Genomic DNA, 19912 nt, shown 5'->3' on the forward strand with positions numbered 1-19912 from the left:
ATGTGGAAAACGCGGGGGTGTCGAGGCGACGATGACTCGGGCACATGGCCCGGGTTGATTTCATTTGATTTCGTTACTTTAAATTCTCGATCGCAGACAATGACATCTCGAACCTTTGGCAGTTCTGAGCACCCTACTGGATCCAGGCGATTTGCAAAATGATCCCTGAGACTACATATGAGTCCCCGACACAGTCCTGGTTTGACCAGGCCCGATTTATCCCACCTGATGCCATCTTTGCGTTGACTGCTCAATATTTGGCAGATCCGTCTCCCAAGAAAGTCAACTTGGGGCAGGGTACGTATCGTGACGAACATGGCAACCCATGGGTTCTTCCCTCCGTCAGAATGGGTAAGGAGTTGTTGTCACAGGAGTTGAATCACGAATATCTCCCTATCGCCGGCCTGTCATGTTTCCGCAAAGAGGCTGCAAAGATAGCACTGGGCCCGGAGCCTTTTTATCAACAACAGAACAAAGTATACGCCCCTCCGTACTCTGTACAGCACGAACCGACAAGCTAATAGATGTATCAATAGCTAGCGACTTGTCAAAGCCTCTCCGGCACTGGGGCACTTCACTTGGCTGGATTGTTGCTAAGGGCGTGCAAGTCACCTTTACCCAAAGTGTACATCCCCGAGCCGACGTGGTCCAATCACCATCAGGTGTTTGCGTCTCTCGGATTCCACTGTGAAACTTTCAGATACTATGACCCAGAAACCAAAGGCCTAGATATTGAGTCTTATTATTCAGCATTGAGACTGGCTGAGCCTAACTCTGTGGTCATCGTACATGCATGCGCTCATAATCCGACAGGATGTGATCCGAGCAAGGATCAATGGCGAGAACTTGCGCGCCTCTTCAAAGAGAGGCAGTTGTTCCCACTCTTTGATGCTGCTTACCTAGGATTCAATTCTGGCAATGTTGATAGTGATGCCTTCGCTATTCGACTATTTATTGAGGAGTCAGAATTGGAAGCTGGCGTTTGCCTGTCTTTCGCGAAAAATATGGGTCTCTATGGTATCTAGCCCTGCCACGGTCAGTCCATGACTAGAAAATGGAAGTTGATGATGTCACACAGGGGAGAGAGTCGGATGCCTCTTACTTGCAACAAGTACAGAAGAAACGGCCGCGAAGACTCAATCAATGCTTGAAATGCTCCAGCGATCTGAAGTATCAAACCCTCCGGCCTATGGCGCAAAGATCGCGAGCACCATACTAGCAAATGCAACCCTTAGGCAGGCTTGGCATGACGATTTGATCACTATGAGTAGTAGGATTCGCTCCATGAGGTTGAAACTATATGATAGTTTGGTTTCTACTGGTAAGCATCGCAAGAATCCAATATATGACCAGTGTGGTTGAACATGGCTAGGTGCACCAGGCTCTTGGGAACATCTGCTCTACCAGTCTGGAATGTTTGGATTTCTTGGACTGTCCCCAGTGGTCGTATTGAGACTTCGCGGTTCGTTCTAGTCTTAGGACTCTTTTTGTCGTTGTGCTAATACCTGGCGATTTCAGCGCAGTATCACATCTACATGGCAAGCAATTCTCGCATCTCAATTGCTGGACTCAATGAACAGAATGTGGATTATGTTGGGAAGTCAATCACTGAGTGTCTGATACAAGAACTCTGATTTAGACTGACTATTAGATTGATTTGATTCTGTTCGGGTGGTTCATAGGCTAGTCAATCCTTTCGTGCATTAGCGACAAGTCGAGTGATACCTCATCGGCGTGGAACAAATCAAGGATCTCCCGACTGTATAGGTTGATGCTAAAGTTATGAGTGGGTGAAATGCTGGCCTCGGTTGATGCTGAGCGTACTATCTAGGTAAATGTGGGTATTGTCCATCACTACTTTGAATTAAAGGGTAGCCCGCCTCTAATTGTGGGACTCGGCGGCTCTGAACCTGCAACTGTGCTCCTGGGGCTAGCGATATCGCTCTAGTCACTGAGGTCGGATTCAGTCATCCTCTGCTGTGAATTCTCCGTCAATCTACAACATGAATCAAACTCTAGCGACAGAGGTCATTCTCAAGGCGTGTGGTATGATCATCTCGAAACACCAGATCGTCATTCAATCAATTTGAGCCATGACGAGGCCACTGAGCGCACTCCAAGAAAAGCGGAGCTGAGTGATTGACATTGCGAAGCGATATCACATACGAAAAACACAGACCGAACGACTCGAGTGGTTCGTGTATGGTTTGTGTATAACGATCCATTTCAGCTGCAAGACCTATAATGATCATTTTTTGTGCTGTGGATAACATGTACCAAAAATCTCGTCTCGTCTCGGTAACGTCATCTCAATAGCCGATTTCCGGGGCAATAAACAATCTTGGGGATAGATTCAGGCATTCACCCCAGAAAGCCTGCACAGCCAACTTTGCATGTCTAGAAACGGTGTTAAGAAAATATGGTCATCCTATTGGATGGCACATTGGACGAATATTGTAGTCGAGCAGATATCCAAGCACGGGTTCTCACTCAGATACAGGCTGCGGGAGATGAAGCCGTCCTTTCGACGATCGCGGTCAGGAATGAAGTACGCGAAATGCGGAACGGCAAGGGGCACTAAGGCAAGGTTGGTTACTCCGTACACCGTATATGACGCGGATGTTCAGTTCAGAAATTGTAGAGCAAAGATTGGCAAATAGTTCCCCGACATTAAATCGCGCAACGGATGTTTTGTGTTGGTCCGGTTTTATGGCCGAGATGACCCGAAGACCCGTAGCTCCGTTGTATTCTGGGGTCCCGCCCCAGGTCTGACGGATGATCAGGGACATTAATCTGGGGGATATTACAATCAGCACTCCATAGATGCAGATAACATGGGGTATCAAGGGGAAATCTGGGGGAATTGTGACTTCATTACGTACAAAGACCCCGGACAAGTTGGAGATCGGCTCCAGAGGGGAGGGGAATAGCTGGTATTGATGTCTATGAGAGTCGCCTTCGAACCCCTGATCTAACTATCCACTACTCCGTAGACCCAGATTATATCCTAGTTCAGCCGAAGTAAGGTGAAGCGTCAGATAGGATGGCGAATCATGAGGTCAGTACTTGCGCTATTTTCTCACGGCCCGCACACCTAAACCCGAAGGCGTTGGTGGCGCTCCGCATCTGCAGGTTCAGAATAACCCCAAGAGAATGTCTAGTTCCATTCTGGAGACAGAAAATGGGGAGTCTGACGAAGACTAGCTTGCTTTTGGGTAGAAGCGAGAATACCCCCGAGATGTTCCACCTGGAGTGTCGTGTTGGCCGGAGCTTGTTTGCCGGGTCTGCCTTGTTTGCTTCGTTTGCCAAGTTTGCTCCCCTTGCACGTGACCAGCCTCGACGAATCTAATCGGCGCCCAGACGGGCGACTCGGGCGCCCAGCCAACCGCCCGAGACTTTCATTGGCAACTCGGCTTTCGGGATCGCTGGTGGCGTGAAGGAATGACTTCTACACATATCCCGTATTGATTCTGCTATTCTTTTCTGTTGACATCCTTGGATATTTCCCCTCCCCGCAATCAAACGCGGGGAGAGACTCCATCGACGTTTCGTCAAAGCGCTCAGTGGCACCATAGGGGGTCCTTCGAATGGCCCTAAACTGCACATAAACCAATGTTGCATTTCTTTTACCTAACGCACCGAACTCTCTTATCGCACATCGCCCGTCCACCGCACCGACTGGCTTCTCGCCTAAAATTCCACTACCACCGCCCACTTCCAAGATGTGCTCTGGGTCCGTTTCCGGAGTCCTCGTTGGGTGGCCGATCAATTGAGTGGGTCAGCGTCGCACTCCACGTGTTGGAGGCAACCAAGCAACGTTCACGAAATTTCTTTAGTCATGGAAATCCCGGTTGATACCGCATTCGACAGTGCGCAGACTTTGCCTTATATACGGTGTTCCCGGTTTCGTTCCCTTCTTTCGCCTGTCAGCAATCAACATGGGTATCGAAAACATCACCAACGACCATGACACCGAGAAGGTGATGGGGACAGACGGCGAGAAGGCCTTCACTCCTCCACCGCCATTTGAGGGCGACATGGTAGGGGAAATGAGTGAGGCCGAGAGGAATCTCTATGATCACGGCATCCAGAAGTTCAATCGTCTTGGATGGAAGCGACTTACCATCGTCCTCATCGTCGAAGCCATTGCGCTCGGCAGTCTCTCGATTCCCTCTACCTTTGCCACCCTCGGCATGGTCGCCGGTGTGATCTGCTGTGTCGGTCTCGGTCTCATCGCCATCTATACCAGCTACCTCGTGGGAATGGTCAAATTGGCTTTCCCCGAGGTTGCCCATTATCCCGATGCGGGACGGTTGATGGGCCGCCGGTTTGGATGTGGTCGCTTTGCATACGAGCTTGTCAATGCGATGCTCTGTCTCCAGTTAATCTTCCTCACGGCCTCGCACTGCCTGACAGGAACCATTGCATTCCTTGACATCACCAGGAGTGGTGTTTGCTCCATCGTTTTCGCTGTAGTATCCGCTGTCCTCCTGCTGTTACTCGCCATCCCGCCCAGTTTCACCGAAGTTGCCATCCTAGGCTATGTTGATTTCGCATCCATCATCATTGCTATCGGAATTACAATTATTGGTACAGGTGTGAGGGCGACCAACTCGCCCGAGGGACTCGCCGGAGTCGCGTGGTCTGCGTGGCCTAAGGAGAACATTACGTTTACCGAAGCATTCATCGCAGTGACAAACATCATCTTTGCGTACAGCTTTGCCATGTGCCAGTTCTCCTTTATGGATGAGATGCATACCCCCAAGGACTTTATCAAGTCAATCTGGACCCTCGGTATCACTGAAATCGTCATCTACACGGTGACTGGTGCTACAATCTACGCCTTTGTCGGCCAGGACGTGTCTAGCCCTGCGCTTACCTCCGCTGGGGACCTCCTTAGCCGCATTGCCTTTGGCGTCGCTCTACCTGTGATCTTTATTAGTGGTTCGATCAACACCGTTGTATTTGGACGTGTGGTTCACGGTCGCATTTTCGCCAACTCCCCTATTCGCTTCATCAATACCAAAATGGGATGGTTAACATGGCTGGGGGTGATTACGGCTGCCACTATCTTGGCGTTTATCATTGCCGAGGTCATTCCTTTCTTCAATGACTTGCTGTCCATCTCGTCTTCTCTTTTCATTTCCGGGTTCACTTTTTACTTCCCCGCCATGATGTGGTTCATGCTCCTTCGTGAGGGCAGTTGGAAGGAGCCTAAGAATCTGCTTCTGGGCGCTGTCAACCTTGTTATCTTTTTCATCGGTTTGGTTGTTCTTGTTGGAGGAACTTACTCCAGTATCGACGACATTGTAAGTTTTTCCACGGCGTTATGGTCCCGATCGCCTCGCTAACCCCGCTCAAATAGATCATTAAGTACGATAAGGGAGAGGTTGGTGGTGTCTTCTCTTGTGCAGCTCCTATGTAAAGTACCAAGTGATCTGTTTTTTTTTTATTTGTTTTGCCTCAACATGTGGTCTAAGCGTGTTCAAGCTGGCGCTCGAACAGACATCCCTCGACCCTGGTTGGTTCGAAATGGGAACTTCATTTATAGGCGTTGCATCTTCATTATGGGCCATTCATCGGACCATGGAGCGAGAAGCGAAATTTTGTACATATATAGTCTATTTCATTCGATACTTATGATTACGAAATCTTTGCACTGACCATACTCATGCCAGGCACATCACCCACCCGACCGGTTAGTGCGCTCCAGGCCAAATTCTCGCCACTTGCAATTTTCGAGATTAGGTACCTAGGTACCTTTTATATGGTATTTCCATGTAAAAGGTACAAAGCATGCGAACGTTAAGGCATGAATTTTCCTCAACCCTCTGGATAGATAGAGGGATCCCAGGTCCAGTCATGCTATTATAAAAGGGTTCAGTTAACTTAGTATCGATTTGAATCAGAAATGTGATGTATACTCGAAGCAGTAAACTTTGAATTACCTATTATTCTTACATGGCAAGGTTTTACGATGATTTTTACGCTTTCACAGTAGTTACCTATTGAGTGTTAGATTTAATTCTACGTAAATTATCTAACGTCAATAGTTTTGTCTCCCTTTACCTGATTAGAATGTCGGAAAAATGGATGTTATAGCTCTCGCATGCTTCGTACCTTTTGTACGTAAACACCATATAAAAGACACCTAATTTGGAAAATTGCAAGTGGCGAGAATTTGGCCTGGAGCGCACTAACCGGTCGGGTGGGTGGTGCGCCTGGCACGATTATGTACATACTGCCTACATGTACATACAGGTTAACGCCCATTATTCTGCTGGACAAATCCTCACCAATTAAACATTAGGAATAGTAGACGGTATAGTTACTTCGGAAGGCGGTAGCAGAGCGGGTGTTAAAACCTTTGTCTACAAGTACATAAGTCACTGTATGTACGGAGTACTCCGTACATACATACATGTTATGTATGTAGGTAGTACATAATGATCTAGTATGTATTCCCGAGGTTCCTCCAGTGCAGAGGATCGTTCTTGGACTTCTAATAAGCAGCGCAGCCAACATTTAGGTATCCATGTCAGACATCAGGCTCCGTGTCACTAAGATCCGAGACTGTTGCCTACATATACATAAGGTATGTACGGAGTACTCCGTAGTCGATGGCGCCGACAGAAGTGGTGAGAATAGCCATCGGACATGATTGGTACGTCTCTGGCATAAGCACCATCTCACCCCGGCTATGAAATTAAAGGATCAGACATGATGAGGCTGCACCGTGCATAAATAGATTACTCCTTACTCATATTTGAGACATTCAGGTGAGTTGCGAACTTCACCAACTTTGTAGATTCTTGAGGAACTTTCTGCAAACATGTTATATAGGCTAACCGGTGGACGTAAACACGCTACCCAAAAGGTGCCTACATGTAGGTACTACCTACATAGGATAGATATGTAGGGTCATAGAACTGGGGCCAAAAATACAGAAATACAGACTCTTTTCCAAACAAAATCCTGCCTCCGGAGATTGCACGCCAGACGCCGGTGGTATCAATGGGCATGAGGGTCCGTACTTCGTACATCCATATTACGTCCATGGCGCCCTGGGGACTAGGTACATGTTCCTATATTGAGGTAGCTAACATGCCCCTGGAGAATACCCTGGACTTGGAAGAATCAACCAACCTGCCCTTTGCATCTCTTGTTTCAGGGGTTATTAGTGGAAGATGTTGATGGTCAATCGCCAAATATCCGCCATTGCGATTCTGGCCGCCTCTGTTGCGGCAATAGACCTCGACGTCAATGATGAGCGTAAGCCATTCCATTGTTGCCTCGATATGGTCAATCATCTCTGACATTCAGGTAGAATCCTTGAAGAACGCCGCAACAATTGCGGCTTTTAACACCATGTCGAATTACACTTCTAATGTCACTGGTAACATTCCTGGAAAATTGAATGAGTCGTGGGGGGAAGGTGGTGTCTTGTTCCAGACAATGATCCAATACTGGTATCTTACCGGCGATGCTTCCAATAATGACGCCGTGAGTCAAGGGATGTACTGGCAGCGCGGGAATGATGACTACTTTCCTGCCAATTATAGCCAATATTCCAGCAATGACGACCATATGGCTTGGGGTCTCGCTGCTATGACTGCCGCAGAGCTGGGATATCCACAGGATTCTTCGATGCCATCGTGGTTGACTTTAGCTGAGGCTGTGTTCCAACTTCAGAGTCTGCGATGGGATACAGAAAGTTGCAATGGAGGCTTGCGTTGGCAGATTTGGCCGTATCAGGATGGGTACAACAAGAAAGGTGCACTCAGCAACGGAGGACTTTTTCAACTCTCTGCCCGTCTGGCTCGATACACTAACAATCAGACCTACTCTGACTGGGCAGAGAAAATTTGGGAGTGGAGTACTCGTGTGCCCTTGGTGAATACTACTGAATGGACAATTGGCGACACAGTGGAAGTTGCATCGGATTGCAAGTCACACGGGGATCTGTCGTGGACCCATAACTACGGAGCATATATCAGTGGCGCCGCCTACATGTACAACGTGGTCAGTACCTACATGTTTCCTTGGACATAACGGTTGCTAACAAAAAGGGCCAAGACCAACGGTCAATCCAAATGGAAATCAGGTGTCGATGGCCTGCTCAATACGACCTTTCACAAGTTTTTCCCCGACAAGTACGGCGGCAAAATCATGGTGGAAATTAGCTGCGAGGCTACGCGGGTCTGTAGTCGGTCCCAAGAGATATTCAAAGGACTTCTTGCGTCTGAGCTTGCGTTTGTCACCCGTATGGTCTCATACATTGCATCGGAAATCCTGCCAAGATTGCAGGGTTCTGCTATTGGGGCCGCGAAACAATGCACTGGTGGACCGAACGGGACTCTTTGTGGCCGGCGATGGTACCAGTCAGAGTGGGATGGTACTGCAGACATCGAGGAACAAATAAGCGCCACCAGCCTCTTCACCTCGAACCTGGTTGCCTTCCAGCATCTCAACATCGCCACACAAAAGACCTCAACTTCCGCCCAAAACACGTCCAGCACGGCGACTGGAACGCAGAGTCCCACAAGCACCACTCCCAAGGTCGATAGCGGGACTCATCGTTTGAGAAGTCCGCTAGGCGCAGTTCTCGCTTTGATGGTGTCAATTTCCAGTCTAGTGTGGCTCTGATTCTTCAGAACTGTCCTTGGAATCGAGGTATGATTGAGACGTGTTGATGATGGGGATTGTGAACAAACAGACCACGAAAAGGCCCAGATAAAGGCGTGAAAGAAATCATTAGGCCACATACGGAGTATGTGGTCTATACATGTGTACACAATACATAACAATGTGTTTGTCCAGGTACCTCCATGCACATACCGTAGGTGCATACATAGGTGCATACATAGTTGGGTAGATATATATATATATAGATGGGTAATAACCGAGAGAGATATCCACATAGATACCCAGCGATTACCCTTCCTCCCTATGATAATCAATTCAAATTGAACGAAAATCAAAGGGCAAAAAAAAGGGCAAAGGACAAAAGAGTGTCACGATCTTGAAGTGTCCAATGGCCGTTATATGCGAGTCGGCAATTTTAACCTCACCTCCTTTCCTCAACGCCAGACCCTTGAAACCCAACGGGGGTTTTTTTTCCTCGCCTTTCTCCACGTGTACTGGTCCAGAATGTCCCGGATACTCCGCCACTCGATGCATCTAGTCCCGTCTACGGAGTAGACTGAACCTCTTTGACCTCCTGGTCCCCCCCCTGTCTCACGGTCAAGTTTCAACTCTTCGTTTTCTTTCGACATCTCTCTTCCCAACACACTTCCTCGGAAACCGAAGTCAGTCCTAAAAATCAGAAAGCTCCTGAAGGACTCGAACTCATGTAAGTGGGTACAAAAGTTCGTTTCTTGGCACCGACATTGACTCGTAGACAGGCATATAGCTGGAATTGTCTACACTTGATCCTTCGACGGTTCCGATCTGGTCAATAAGAGATTTTGCTCTTTATGTGATCGGATGCGGATTCCAATTGCTGTGCAGCTTGGGCTGCTGGTATTGCTGACGGCGGTTTCGGGAGTCGCGGTGCTCGCCATTGCCACGGTAAAAAGCCCGCGTATCAGAGAGACCCCGACTCTGACAATTACCTTATTCAGTGGTTTACCACCTACAATTTTGTGGTCGACGTCGAGTACGTGCGTTCTTGCGCATTCGAATCCAATGTTTAACCGTCGCATAGATCTAAGGGCCTCGAACTGGTTGCGACCATCAAGGCTAGTCAAATCGCCTCGAATTTGGACCTTCTCGAAACAACGTGCAAGACCATTGCTACTCGAATCTTGATACAATCCGCCTTGAGACGTTATTACGCTGGAAACACGTCCGACGAGAATTGGACGAATTCCATCGCGGATGTTCAATCGGCCCTCGGTAGCCGAGGATACTTGAGTCTTTACCAGGCCATTATCTATTCGAAAAATGGCGAGGGAGGGGTCAAGACATTGCTGAACCAGACCGGTGACACAGTCCCAGATATAACCCTTCCATATACCTTCTCGAATGGGACTGCTGTGAAGTTGGGGAACGATGGCCTGGGTTACCCCCCATCGCTCTACCCGGATCTGACATATCGTAACGTGTCGCACAACGAGTTGACGGCGGTCTATTCATTCTCCGATTATGCTCTTGGGTTGGATTCAGCACTTCTTCTTGGGCCGCTGAAAGTCAACAACTCCTTCTCGCTCGTATCATTAACTTTGCCGATTGTCAATAATACCTCAGATACGGATATCATGGGATTTATGACGTGAGTAGCGTCTCTAGACTCGGTTAATGGATTAAAAGTTCTGGAATTTTGCTGAAAGTCCACAGTGTGGTCGCTAGTGCCGAGAATCTGCAGAGTGTCGTCAGTTCGCGAGATGGGCTAGGAGCCAGCGGCCAAGTGCTTCTCATCGGACCAACCCGATTAGCAAACACATTCGCTTCCAGTGAGCAGCCGGCGACGGCCACATCTACCGCTTACGCTGCGGAGCTTGGTAGAGCACAGGTTCATTACATCTTCGAGCCCACCCCTTTGCCCACCCAAGTTAGCCGCCACACTGGCATGTCAACCGATACTCCATTTGTGCTTTCGACATACCCGATCGCGCTACAGGCCATGCTGCAATCCTACGCACAAGAAAGCAAACCAATCAGCCATCTGTCAACTCGGAACGAGCGAGGAATGAGTGTTGCTGTGGGCGCAGTCCGTCCGCAGAATTCTTTGGTCCAATGGATTCTCCTCGTAGAGGAGACTCACTCGGAAGCATTTGCTCCGGTTGTTCGCTTACGCAGAATTATTCTTGCATGCGTATTCGGCACCGCTGGGGCGATTATCGCGATAGTTCCTCTCCTCACCCACTGGGCTGTGGCACCTATACGAAGATTGCGTGCGGCAGCGCAGAAATCAGTCGAACCTGAGACTGCATCTGCTTCTCCAACCCCGGAGACACAAATATTTGGATTCGAAGCCGAACATCAACAGGGCGGCACAGTTGAGCGAATCGAGGAACACATGAATGAGAAAGGTTCCCCTAGCGTATGGATGAAACGCGTTCGACGCCCACTAGGGCGATTTAACAATTCGACAAGCATAAGCAGTCCGAACACTACCCGGGGCTTTCAGATACCTGGAAGGGTCAAGGAAAGAAAACATTGTGTCAAAGACGAGCTCACGGATTTGACCAAAACCTACAATGCGATGTCGGATGAGCTCACGATCCAATATAATCGGCTAGAGGAGCGCGTAGCTGAGCGGACCAGAGAGCTCGAAAAGGCCAAATTGGCCGCAGAAACTGCCAACGAAAGCAAGACATTATTCATTGCCAATATATCCCATGAGCTCAAGACTCCCCTCAATGGAATCCTTGGCATGTGTGCTGTATGCATGGGCGAAGAAGATCTCGCACGAATAAAAAAGTCGCTTCAGGTCGTCTATCAATCAGGAGACCTTCTATTGCACCTCTTGAATGATTTGCTCACATTCAGTAAGAACCAAATTGACCAAGCTATCCAGATCGAAGAAAAGGAGTTCAGATTGTCTGATATTCGATCCCAATTGAATATAATCTTCCAAAACCAGGTCCACGAGAAGCAAATCGACTTTAACGTCAACTTCGTTTCTGGTCCGGCCAGCGAGCCTAACGGCACTGTCTATCGTGAAAGATGGCCGGAACAGACTCGTCCACTCTCCAGCTCAGTGCAGCCTGGACGCTTAGCAGACATGGTCCTTTGGGGTGACCAACATCGAATTCTCCAGGTACTGATCAATTTGGTTAGCAACAGTCTTAAATTTACACCCGAGAAAGGGGAAGTCAAAGTTCGAATTCGTCTGGTGGATGAGCCTTTCGGACTTGAGACCCCTACTGGAGCTGGAGACATGGCTCGACGTCATTCAAAAGTCCGGCCCAAGACTGCCTCAACTGCAAACTCATCGATCCGTGGCACAGCCGACTTTACGGACACTCAACCCAAAGAACCGAGGATATCACAGTCGAACTTTCGCCAACTAACCTTCCAATTTGAAGTCCAAGATAACGGACCGGGTATACCTGCTCACCTCCATCGGCGTATTTTTGACCCCTTCGTTCAAGGAGACTTGGGATTGAATCGGAAGTATGGGGGAACTGGGCTTGGTCTCAGCATTTGTGCTCAGTTATCGAAAATTATGAGAGGTTACATTCTGCTAGAGAGCGAAGAAGGCAAAGGGTCTCTCTTTACCTTGAGAATCCCTTTGGGATACGTCAAAGAATTGGCTCCCAGCACACATACTTCAAGCATTCCCGGATCACGCACTCCCAGTGTATTATCCCTGGAAGATTTCTCCAATGCCGCACGGACACCTTCAAATCATGGCTCAGTGAGGAACGAAAACCATGCACCTGGGTTTGAGAAATCTGAGATACAGCCGCGTTTGGTTGGTTTGAGTCAACCATTCTTCACACCAACGGTTCCGTCGTCACCCACATCAGTACCCAATAATATACCATCCAATAAAACCTCGTCCGACAAGGGTGATGGCTCGAAGCGCATACGTGTATTAGTTGCCGAGGATAATACTGTAAATCAGGAAGTTGTTCGCCGGTGCGTGTGGTTCTAGTCTAGTGCAATGTGGCAAATACTGACGGATGCTAGGATGCTTGCGCTGGAGGAGGTTTACGATGTGACAATTGTCAAAGACGGACAGGAAGCATACGATACTGTCAAGTCAAACATGGAAAAGGGTGAGGTGTTTGACTTGATTTTCATGGACATTCAGGTAAGAAGTTTCTTTTCGCACTTTTCTAAAAAGCACTCGGCGCTAACCAACGAAGATGCCCATTCTCGATGGCCTTGAAAGTACCCGACTTATACGGCAGATGGGCTACTCAGCGCCTATTGTCGCATTGAGTGCTTTTGCAGAAGAAAGCAACATCAAGGACTGCATGGATTGCGGAATGGATATGTTCATAAGGTCAGTTTACACTGGAAAGAAACGTACTCTTGGCCTGCCACTCACAAAAACAGTAAACCTATCCGACGACCTGCGTTGAAACAAGTACTCAGCAGATATTCCACAATCGTCGAGGAGACCGAGGTTGGCCCTTGAGTGTCACCCAGCGTCTATTGAACACCTATAGGTCTCTAAGATGATGTAATGATCAGCTCGAGGGTTGTGGATGGGTTCACCTAATAAACGTACCTAATATAACCGTATCCATGTACCTATCTAGGTGGCTTTTCTTAAGCACGTACACTACATAATGTAGCACTTCAGGTATCATATATCATGATATACACGATGTCACCCTCTACTTCTTTCCGCGTTCGACTCCTTTGCCTGATTTGGTTCTTGGTTGGCCTCAACTGTCAGAATTGCTTTACCCAAGTACCAGGTACATCATAGACCTAGCTCCTCGAAAGTTCAGTCGGTCTTGTCGGCGTCAGCCTTGATCAGGTTGTTACATGTAGATACGGAAATCCCCGCATACCTAGGTACAATGCCTGAGTGGTACCTAGACAAGGGCCAACGTATTGCAACAATCTAAAGCCGAGTGAGAGCAGGCATGGCTGCACACATTACAAAATCTACAAGCGCAAAGAGGCCTTGAGTTAATTTGTTCTGAACTGGCTGGATTAATGAGATTGAAAATCTCAAACAGGTAGCCTAGAAATGGTAGTCCTGTAGTTATTCCTTAACTTCTATATACTGTCTTTGAATAACCACATCGTGCCTCATGGATCGTAAAAGGAAAACATAATAGGAGCAGCAATCGGAACAACAAGCGATCCAATAAACTGTATCGCCATATTACCCTAATAGGCAATCTCGAAGCTGTACGCAGGATCATAGTGAATAGCCCAATATCCATCCCAGATCGTCTTGGTCACCGGACCCAACTTTCCGTCCTTCACTGGCTTTCCATCAAGGCTGGTGATAGGCATGATACCACCGGCAGTTGTGCACATGAAGATCTCGTCCGCATCATAAGCCAATTGGACTGGGACCAACTCAACCTTGATCTCAAGGCCACTGGCCCGAGCGACATCAATCACACTCTTGCGCGTGACACCTTCGAGGACTCCACGGGCTGGGGTGTACAAGATATTGTCCTTGACGAGGACAATATTGAAGCCAGAACCCTCGGTGAGATTGGTATCACCGTCAGTCAGGAAGGGATATTCGGCACCACGATCAGAAGCCTCGAAAAGACCACGAACAAGATCACCCCACTGAAGATTCTTGACTGTAGGATCAATACAGCCAGGAGGGACACGACGGACAGTGCGCGCGATGATTGCGCTTCCACCCTCAGGCTGTACCTCAGGCTCCATACACCACACGTAAGGTTGAATGAACATATAAATGCGGTTATGAATATCTTCGGGGCGGGAGCCTCGAACGCCCGTTAACCCGCGTGTCACAATGATCTCGACGAATGCGTCACGGATGCCACTCTGTGCCACCATGTCGACCAGAATGTGCTTAACCTCTTCGCGCGGGAGGGGGAGCTTCATGCGCAACTTCGTGCAGCTAGCTTCCAGGCGGGTGATATGGTCATCGAGGCGGAAAAAACGACCGTCCCAGACGGAGGGAACATCGTAAGTCAAGTCGCTGTGCATGAAGCCTTGGTCGAGGATCGGAATGCGGGCCTCGTGGAGTGGAGTAAGTTCGCCCTCCACCCAAGCGACTCCCTTCGCGAAGGGGTGAGTGTTCGCCGCGAGGACACTTTGGCGCTCCTGGTATGCGGAGAAAATCTTTTGCATTGTGGCCATGATGAGCGTTTGTGAGTGGGATGCTTGAGGAAGACCGTATGTCGAATAGATCTACCCAAGCACGCATCTTATGTGCCTTTTAAGAGCAATAAAAAGATCCATAAAGGGAAAGACCGATCGGCTGTACTGTAACACTCGATCGGGTAGGAGACTGTGATACTCGATCGGGTAGGAGGGACATCGGCAAATGCGGGGAGGATCTCGACTTCCCGATCGGGTTATCTGCGATTACCCAATTAGGAGGGCCATCGTCCAAGCTCGTCGGCCTAGGCTTCAGAGCTATCCCTCGTAACATCGACCTAGAATCCGCCCGGATTCTTGTTGTTCGTTTTGTGATTTGTGTTCTTTTCTTTCATCTGGGCCGAAAGATCAGTTCAAGTATTTCCAGTGTTCATTTACTTTCATTTGTCCTCAATGGCTAAAGATATTGAATTCAAAGCGAAAGCCATGCAAAACAACATAGTAGTCATCGGGTATGTCGAGCACAATATGGATAATAATCGATCACTGAAGTTTTGAATAGGGCCGGTGTTGCTGGATTGACAACAGCGCTTCTCCTATCGAAGAAGCCTGGCTATAACATCGTCGTCGCAGCGAAACATATGCCCGGCGACTATGACATTGAATACGCATCACCGTGGGCCGGTGCAAATTACATGCCGTAAGTCAATTACAATGAACTGCCTCACTCCTTGATAACAATCCCTCGTTCTAATCTGTCTGGGCATGAATATAGAGTGTCAATCAGTGGAACAGATGCCGCGAAATGGGACAAAAACACATGGGGACCGCTGGAAGACCTCGCGAAAAATCACCCTGAAGCAGGCGTACACTTCCAAGGTAGGTTGGAAAGTGTTTCTTTTTCCCCCACCTCTTTTTTGTGACTTCAGCTAAACTCGGAACAGAATGTGAGATTCACAATCGAGCGAAGGATGTCGGGTCAGCAACAGCCAATTGGTTTAAAGAGCTGTTGTCCTCCAATCCTTGGTTTGCCAAAGTTGTTCCCAACGTGAGCCTGGAGACGGTCAAGCTTTACGCTTCTTCATGATACTAATCAAAGTTCTAGTTTCGGTCGCTTCCAAAAGAGTCTCTCGGACCAGGCATAGATTCTGCCACAGTCTTTACCTCGGTGTGCATCAATACCGCCATCTACCTTCCATGGCTTGTTTCTCAGTGCCTTGCAAATGGTGTGATTTTCAAACGGGCCATCTTTGATCATATCCTGGATACCACTGTATCAAACATCCATCCAAATGGCCGTGTTGATCTCGTGGTCAATTGTACAGGTCTGATGGCATCCAAGCTGGGTGGAGTCCAAGACACTTCGGTGGTCCCCGCACGAGGGCAGATCGTGCTAGTCCGGAACGACGCAGGGAAGATGTTAGACATGTCTGGGACCGATGATGGTGACGATGAAGCTTGTTATGTGATGACGAGAGCCGCTGGTGGAGGCACCATCCTCGGCGGATCTTACCAGAAGGGTAACTGGGAGTCTCAGCCCGATCCGAATTTGGCAATCCGGATCATGAAGCGGGCGGTGCAAATGTGCCCTACATTGACCAACGGAAAGGGGATCGAGCATCTGGATATCATCCGTCACGGGGTTGGGCTCCGACCCGTCCGAGAGGGAGGTACCCGCATCGAAAAGGAACGCATTGGAGGAATTTGGGTGGTTCACAACTATGGTGCCGGGGGTGCTGGATATCAGTCTTCCTATGGATGTGCCCAGGCTGCGGTCGATCTCATCGATCAAGCTTGTAGTGTTCAAGCCAAGCTGTGAGGTGCGAGATATTTGGGGTCCCTCGCTCAGAGAGAATCATGTCGGGATTTGTACTATATATGGTTCAATTCAAGATCCGCTGTGACTGGCCATCACACGCCAACCACAAGTAGATACATCCGTGGATATCTCCATGTATACACGATTTGAAGTATGTCTCCCAAAATTACCCGTGGGCGGTCTTCTCTGGGAGACATACTGGCGTAAACTGTCCCTGATTCCCCAATCATGACATCACTAGTAGTGAGTAGGCCGGTGTATGCTCTTCACATCTATTGGGTTAGTCCAGAGAGTTAGTCCAGAGACGAGAGATCAGGTCCGCGCTCACTGCCGCGGCAATGTCACCTGAACACGATTCCCCAAAGCGGAAGGAGAGCGGGGACACTTTGTCCTTGACAACATACACCAAAATGAACTATCTTCCAGCATCTGACGTGATGGTTTCTGATCAAGGAAAGAGAACCAATTCCCTTGGTTTCGCTCAAACAGACTGTCATACATGTGCTTCTTCCGGTGAAAAGTGCGACCGGCGTCGGCCACAATGTTCAACTTGTCTCGGTCAAGGTCGACGATGCGGCGGCTTTGCAATGCCTCTCTCATGGGACCCAAGACGAATGTGGTCGGATAACCCCTCGGCAGGTGCATCCAAAGACCTACCTAATGAGGAGATCGGCGACTCCCCCAAGGCTGCCCCCACCGCATTTACCACGCAGTCTGATTCACCCAAGCGTTTCCGGTTCGTCAAGGGTGCTTCTAGACCAAAAAAACGCCGAAGAGCAAATTCATCACAAAAGGATCTCGGTAGCCGAGCAGTAATTTCTGAAAACTCATCTCCTCCGGAAGTTGTGCTGAGAACGGCGCAGAATTTGGAAGGACTTGATGATCACCCAAGGGGGAACAGTACCTTGGCTGGCCTAGGTATGTTTGAATGCTTTCCTTCAAGATGCCGGGTTTCTAAAACATGTAGCTGACGGCTTCCTTTCTAGAGCCACAAGAAGGACAATATTTTGATGATTTTAGTTTATTTGACTCCATACTTCCTAATATTTTTGCCTCCACGCCTTTCCTTGATATCGAGGCTCAAGAGACAGTGCCCCCAGAACTGCCAGGCCTGAGTGCAACACCAGGAATGACACCGCTCTCTATATCAGACCGATCTGAATCTGCGCTGCAGAATCCCCAAGCCAGCCCAATGGCTCAGAATATTGACCAGATGTTTCCCGAAGAAGCCGAACAAGGCATTCTAAGTGACTTGGTTCCGCGAAACCCCCAAGAGCCCACAGTATCTTCTGGTCAATCTCGGGTTCAAAATATGCCGGCGATGTCTGAAATATCTTCTAATGATCATGAAAAGCTTCTTGAACTATGTAAGCGTGGTGCTCAATACCCCAGTCTGCGATAGGAGATGGCGCTTATGAAAGCATAGATGACTCTGAATATTGCGTGTTGCCTCTCACGGGAGATATTCCTGGGGCCGTGAATCCATTTCGATGCATACGCCAAACATCCCAGCGCTCTCGCCTTCTTTTTCATTCCATACTAGCGCTATGCTGTCAGCATCTAGGGCGTTTGGCAGGGAGCTGGCCAAGCGAAGCTGCTGAACATCGCCAGAAAGCGGTTCAGTTGCTAGAATGTGCATTGAAAAATAGCCCGGTGCTAAGTTTGTTAGAGCCTATACTAATCCTCTTTACTCTTGATGCAAGTCAATTACCCCGATGAAATAGCTGAGTGCTGATGAGGTGTCTTTAGTGTACGCTTTCCGCTACCGGAACATGGTCGACTCATCTCATGCGGGCACATTCAGTGCTCCAGGCACATGGGGGCCCAAGTGCATTGACTACGCCTCGTATTCGGTCACAAGTTGCAATGTTAATCTGGTAATGACTTTACCTGTTGAACTGTGAGCGTTAGATTGCTGACAATCCTAATAAGGTGGGACGCCACACTCGCATTGATATCACGACAGAGTCCTATCATGGACCAAGCGTATCTGGAATTTTTGGTCAGATGGGAGAGGCAAGATGAATGGTCATTCTTCGATCTGACTGGATGTCCCCGGGAATTACTGGTTCACCTGTTCCACCTTGCCGAGTTAGCCAAACAGAGCGAGATCGCCTTATCTATGAAATGGCTGACGTTCAACATGACTCCTGTCAATCAGATAGAGCATGGATTAATTGAATGGAAGAATGATGCAAGCTCTACAAACAGCCTCCATGGCCGCCATTTGACCGAAGAGGAAGCGATCAAGCAACTGCACGAGGAACGGGATCGTCATCACTGTGCTGAGGCATGGAGATCTGCATTACTTCTTTACCTTGAAACTGTTTTCAAAAGCGACCACAAGCGACCATCCATCAGTATTCATCGATTAGTGCGCGACACTATTGACCACATTCGATGCTGCCGCCGAACGTCTCAGACGCAGAAACAACTTTTGATACCAGTCTTCCTCGCAGGTAGCGAAACCTCAGATGAAGACATGCGCCATTTTGTGAAAGACTATTGCTCTTACTGGGGGGAGAAAAGTCGTTATAGCATGTTCAACTCGGTCCCAGTTCTTTTTGATGAAATATGGGCCACAGGGAAATGGTGGGGCGCTGTGATTGACAGCAAGACTCGACCTAGCTCCAGCCATGGACATGGAGGTACACAGTTATTATTCGGGTAGTGGTGGTAGGGAATGAGTGTTTGTGTTGAGTTATAATGCTGCTACTTACTCCATTTACATCCCTCGCCCGTTGCGCACTTTGAAACGGTGTCAAGCAGATCGCATTAGTTGGTTAGGTAGTATTTGAAAAGGTTACTGGGGTATATTTTTGACGGTATGATATGTAGGTACACCCAGGATGTGTTTGTTGTCTATGAATATGTATACACATAAGTGTACCTGTCGCATATGTAACTATATATACATATTGTTGAGAACCATGCCTGAGGCAGGATTCTCTCATCCGCAGGATTATCAACGCTACGCCCTTTTTGTCTTTTCTGCCGAAAAGCTCACCTTTAGGGGCCAAATTGAGGACTCCGATCCTCGGCACACAAAGGGGCATAAATAGCAGGAAAAGGCAGATATTATCTAGATCTTTAGATAATTCAATACTTCCATAAGAGATCCTATTCCTAGTATCATTTGAACCCATTGTTGAACCCTACATGCTGTATCATACCTCTGTATCTTCAACACATATGTGTATCTACCGTATCTACCGTATCGTCCGAGAATGCCAGACAATCATTTCTTGCCATTCTTCTCTTCGCAGTGCGACAGCTCTCTCGCTACGTGTTATGAATGCTACTAGCTCCGTGGAAGACGATCCAATCAATACCATAAGATATCTGCAATACCCTAGGCTACCCACACAGTCC

General features: G+C 48.4%; 7 protein-coding genes across 7 annotated transcripts; 6 read left to right on the forward strand and 1 right to left on the reverse strand.

Moving 5' to 3' along the window:
- Positions 1-158: 158 nt before the first annotated feature.
- N7457_007609 (Aspartate aminotransferase) lies at positions 159-1634 on the forward strand (the record flags this gene model as incomplete). The annotated part of the gene is made up of 5 exons (XM_057178652.1): positions 159-476; positions 537-1017; positions 1079-1321; positions 1373-1462; positions 1519-1634. The coding sequence occupies 5 exons, from the start codon at positions 159-161 to the stop codon at positions 1632-1634; spliced, it is 1248 nt and encodes a 415-aa protein (XP_057030396.1).
- A 2304-nt stretch (positions 1635-3938) lies between these two features.
- N7457_007610 (putative amino acid transporter) lies at positions 3939-5425 on the forward strand (the record flags this gene model as incomplete). Its single annotated transcript, XM_057178653.1, has 2 exons — positions 3939-5309; positions 5366-5425. 2 exons carry the CDS (start codon positions 3939-3941, stop codon positions 5423-5425), a joined length of 1431 nt encoding a protein of 476 aa, XP_057030397.1.
- A 1762-nt stretch (positions 5426-7187) lies between these two features.
- Positions 7188-8646, forward strand: N7457_007611 (glycoside hydrolase family 76 protein; the record flags this gene model as incomplete). The annotated part of the gene is made up of 3 exons (XM_057178654.1): positions 7188-7272; positions 7328-8022; positions 8077-8646. The coding sequence occupies 3 exons, from the start codon at positions 7188-7190 to the stop codon at positions 8644-8646; spliced, it is 1350 nt and encodes a 449-aa protein (XP_057030398.1).
- Positions 8647-9486: 840 nt separating this feature from the next.
- On the forward strand, positions 9487-13093 carry tcsB (putative sensor histidine kinase/response regulator TcsB/Sln1; the record flags this gene model as incomplete). Its single annotated transcript, XM_057178655.1, has 7 exons — positions 9487-9570; positions 9624-9658; positions 9707-10273; positions 10339-12588; positions 12640-12763; positions 12819-12958; positions 13012-13093. 7 exons carry the CDS (start codon positions 9487-9489, stop codon positions 13091-13093), a joined length of 3282 nt encoding a protein of 1093 aa, XP_057030399.1.
- Positions 13094-13800: 707 nt separating this feature from the next.
- Positions 13801-14760, reverse strand: N7457_007613 (aminotransferase class IV; the record flags this gene model as incomplete). The annotated part of the gene is made up of 1 exon (XM_057178656.1): positions 13801-14760. The coding sequence occupies one exon, from the start codon at positions 14758-14760 to the stop codon at positions 13801-13803; it is 960 nt and encodes a 319-aa protein (XP_057030400.1).
- A 414-nt stretch (positions 14761-15174) lies between these two features.
- Positions 15175-16540, forward strand: N7457_007614 (FAD-dependent oxidoreductase; the record flags this gene model as incomplete). Its single annotated transcript, XM_057178657.1, has 5 exons — positions 15175-15233; positions 15284-15421; positions 15497-15600; positions 15666-15769; positions 15827-16540. The coding sequence occupies 5 exons, from the start codon at positions 15175-15177 to the stop codon at positions 16538-16540; spliced, it is 1119 nt and encodes a 372-aa protein (XP_057030401.1).
- Positions 16541-17127: 587 nt separating this feature from the next.
- N7457_007615 (uncharacterized protein) lies at positions 17128-17942 on the forward strand (the record flags this gene model as incomplete). The annotated part of the gene is made up of 2 exons (XM_057178658.1): positions 17128-17458; positions 17527-17942. The coding sequence occupies 2 exons, from the start codon at positions 17128-17130 to the stop codon at positions 17940-17942; spliced, it is 747 nt and encodes a 248-aa protein (XP_057030402.1).
- Between the last annotated feature and the right edge of the window lie 1970 nt (positions 17943-19912).

This window comes from Penicillium paradoxum (assembly GCF_028828445.1).
Source record: "Penicillium paradoxum strain IBT 22861 chromosome Unknown utg000006l_segment0_segment0, whole genome shotgun sequence".
Taxonomy (NCBI): domain Eukaryota; kingdom Fungi; phylum Ascomycota; class Eurotiomycetes; order Eurotiales; family Aspergillaceae; genus Penicillium; species Penicillium paradoxum.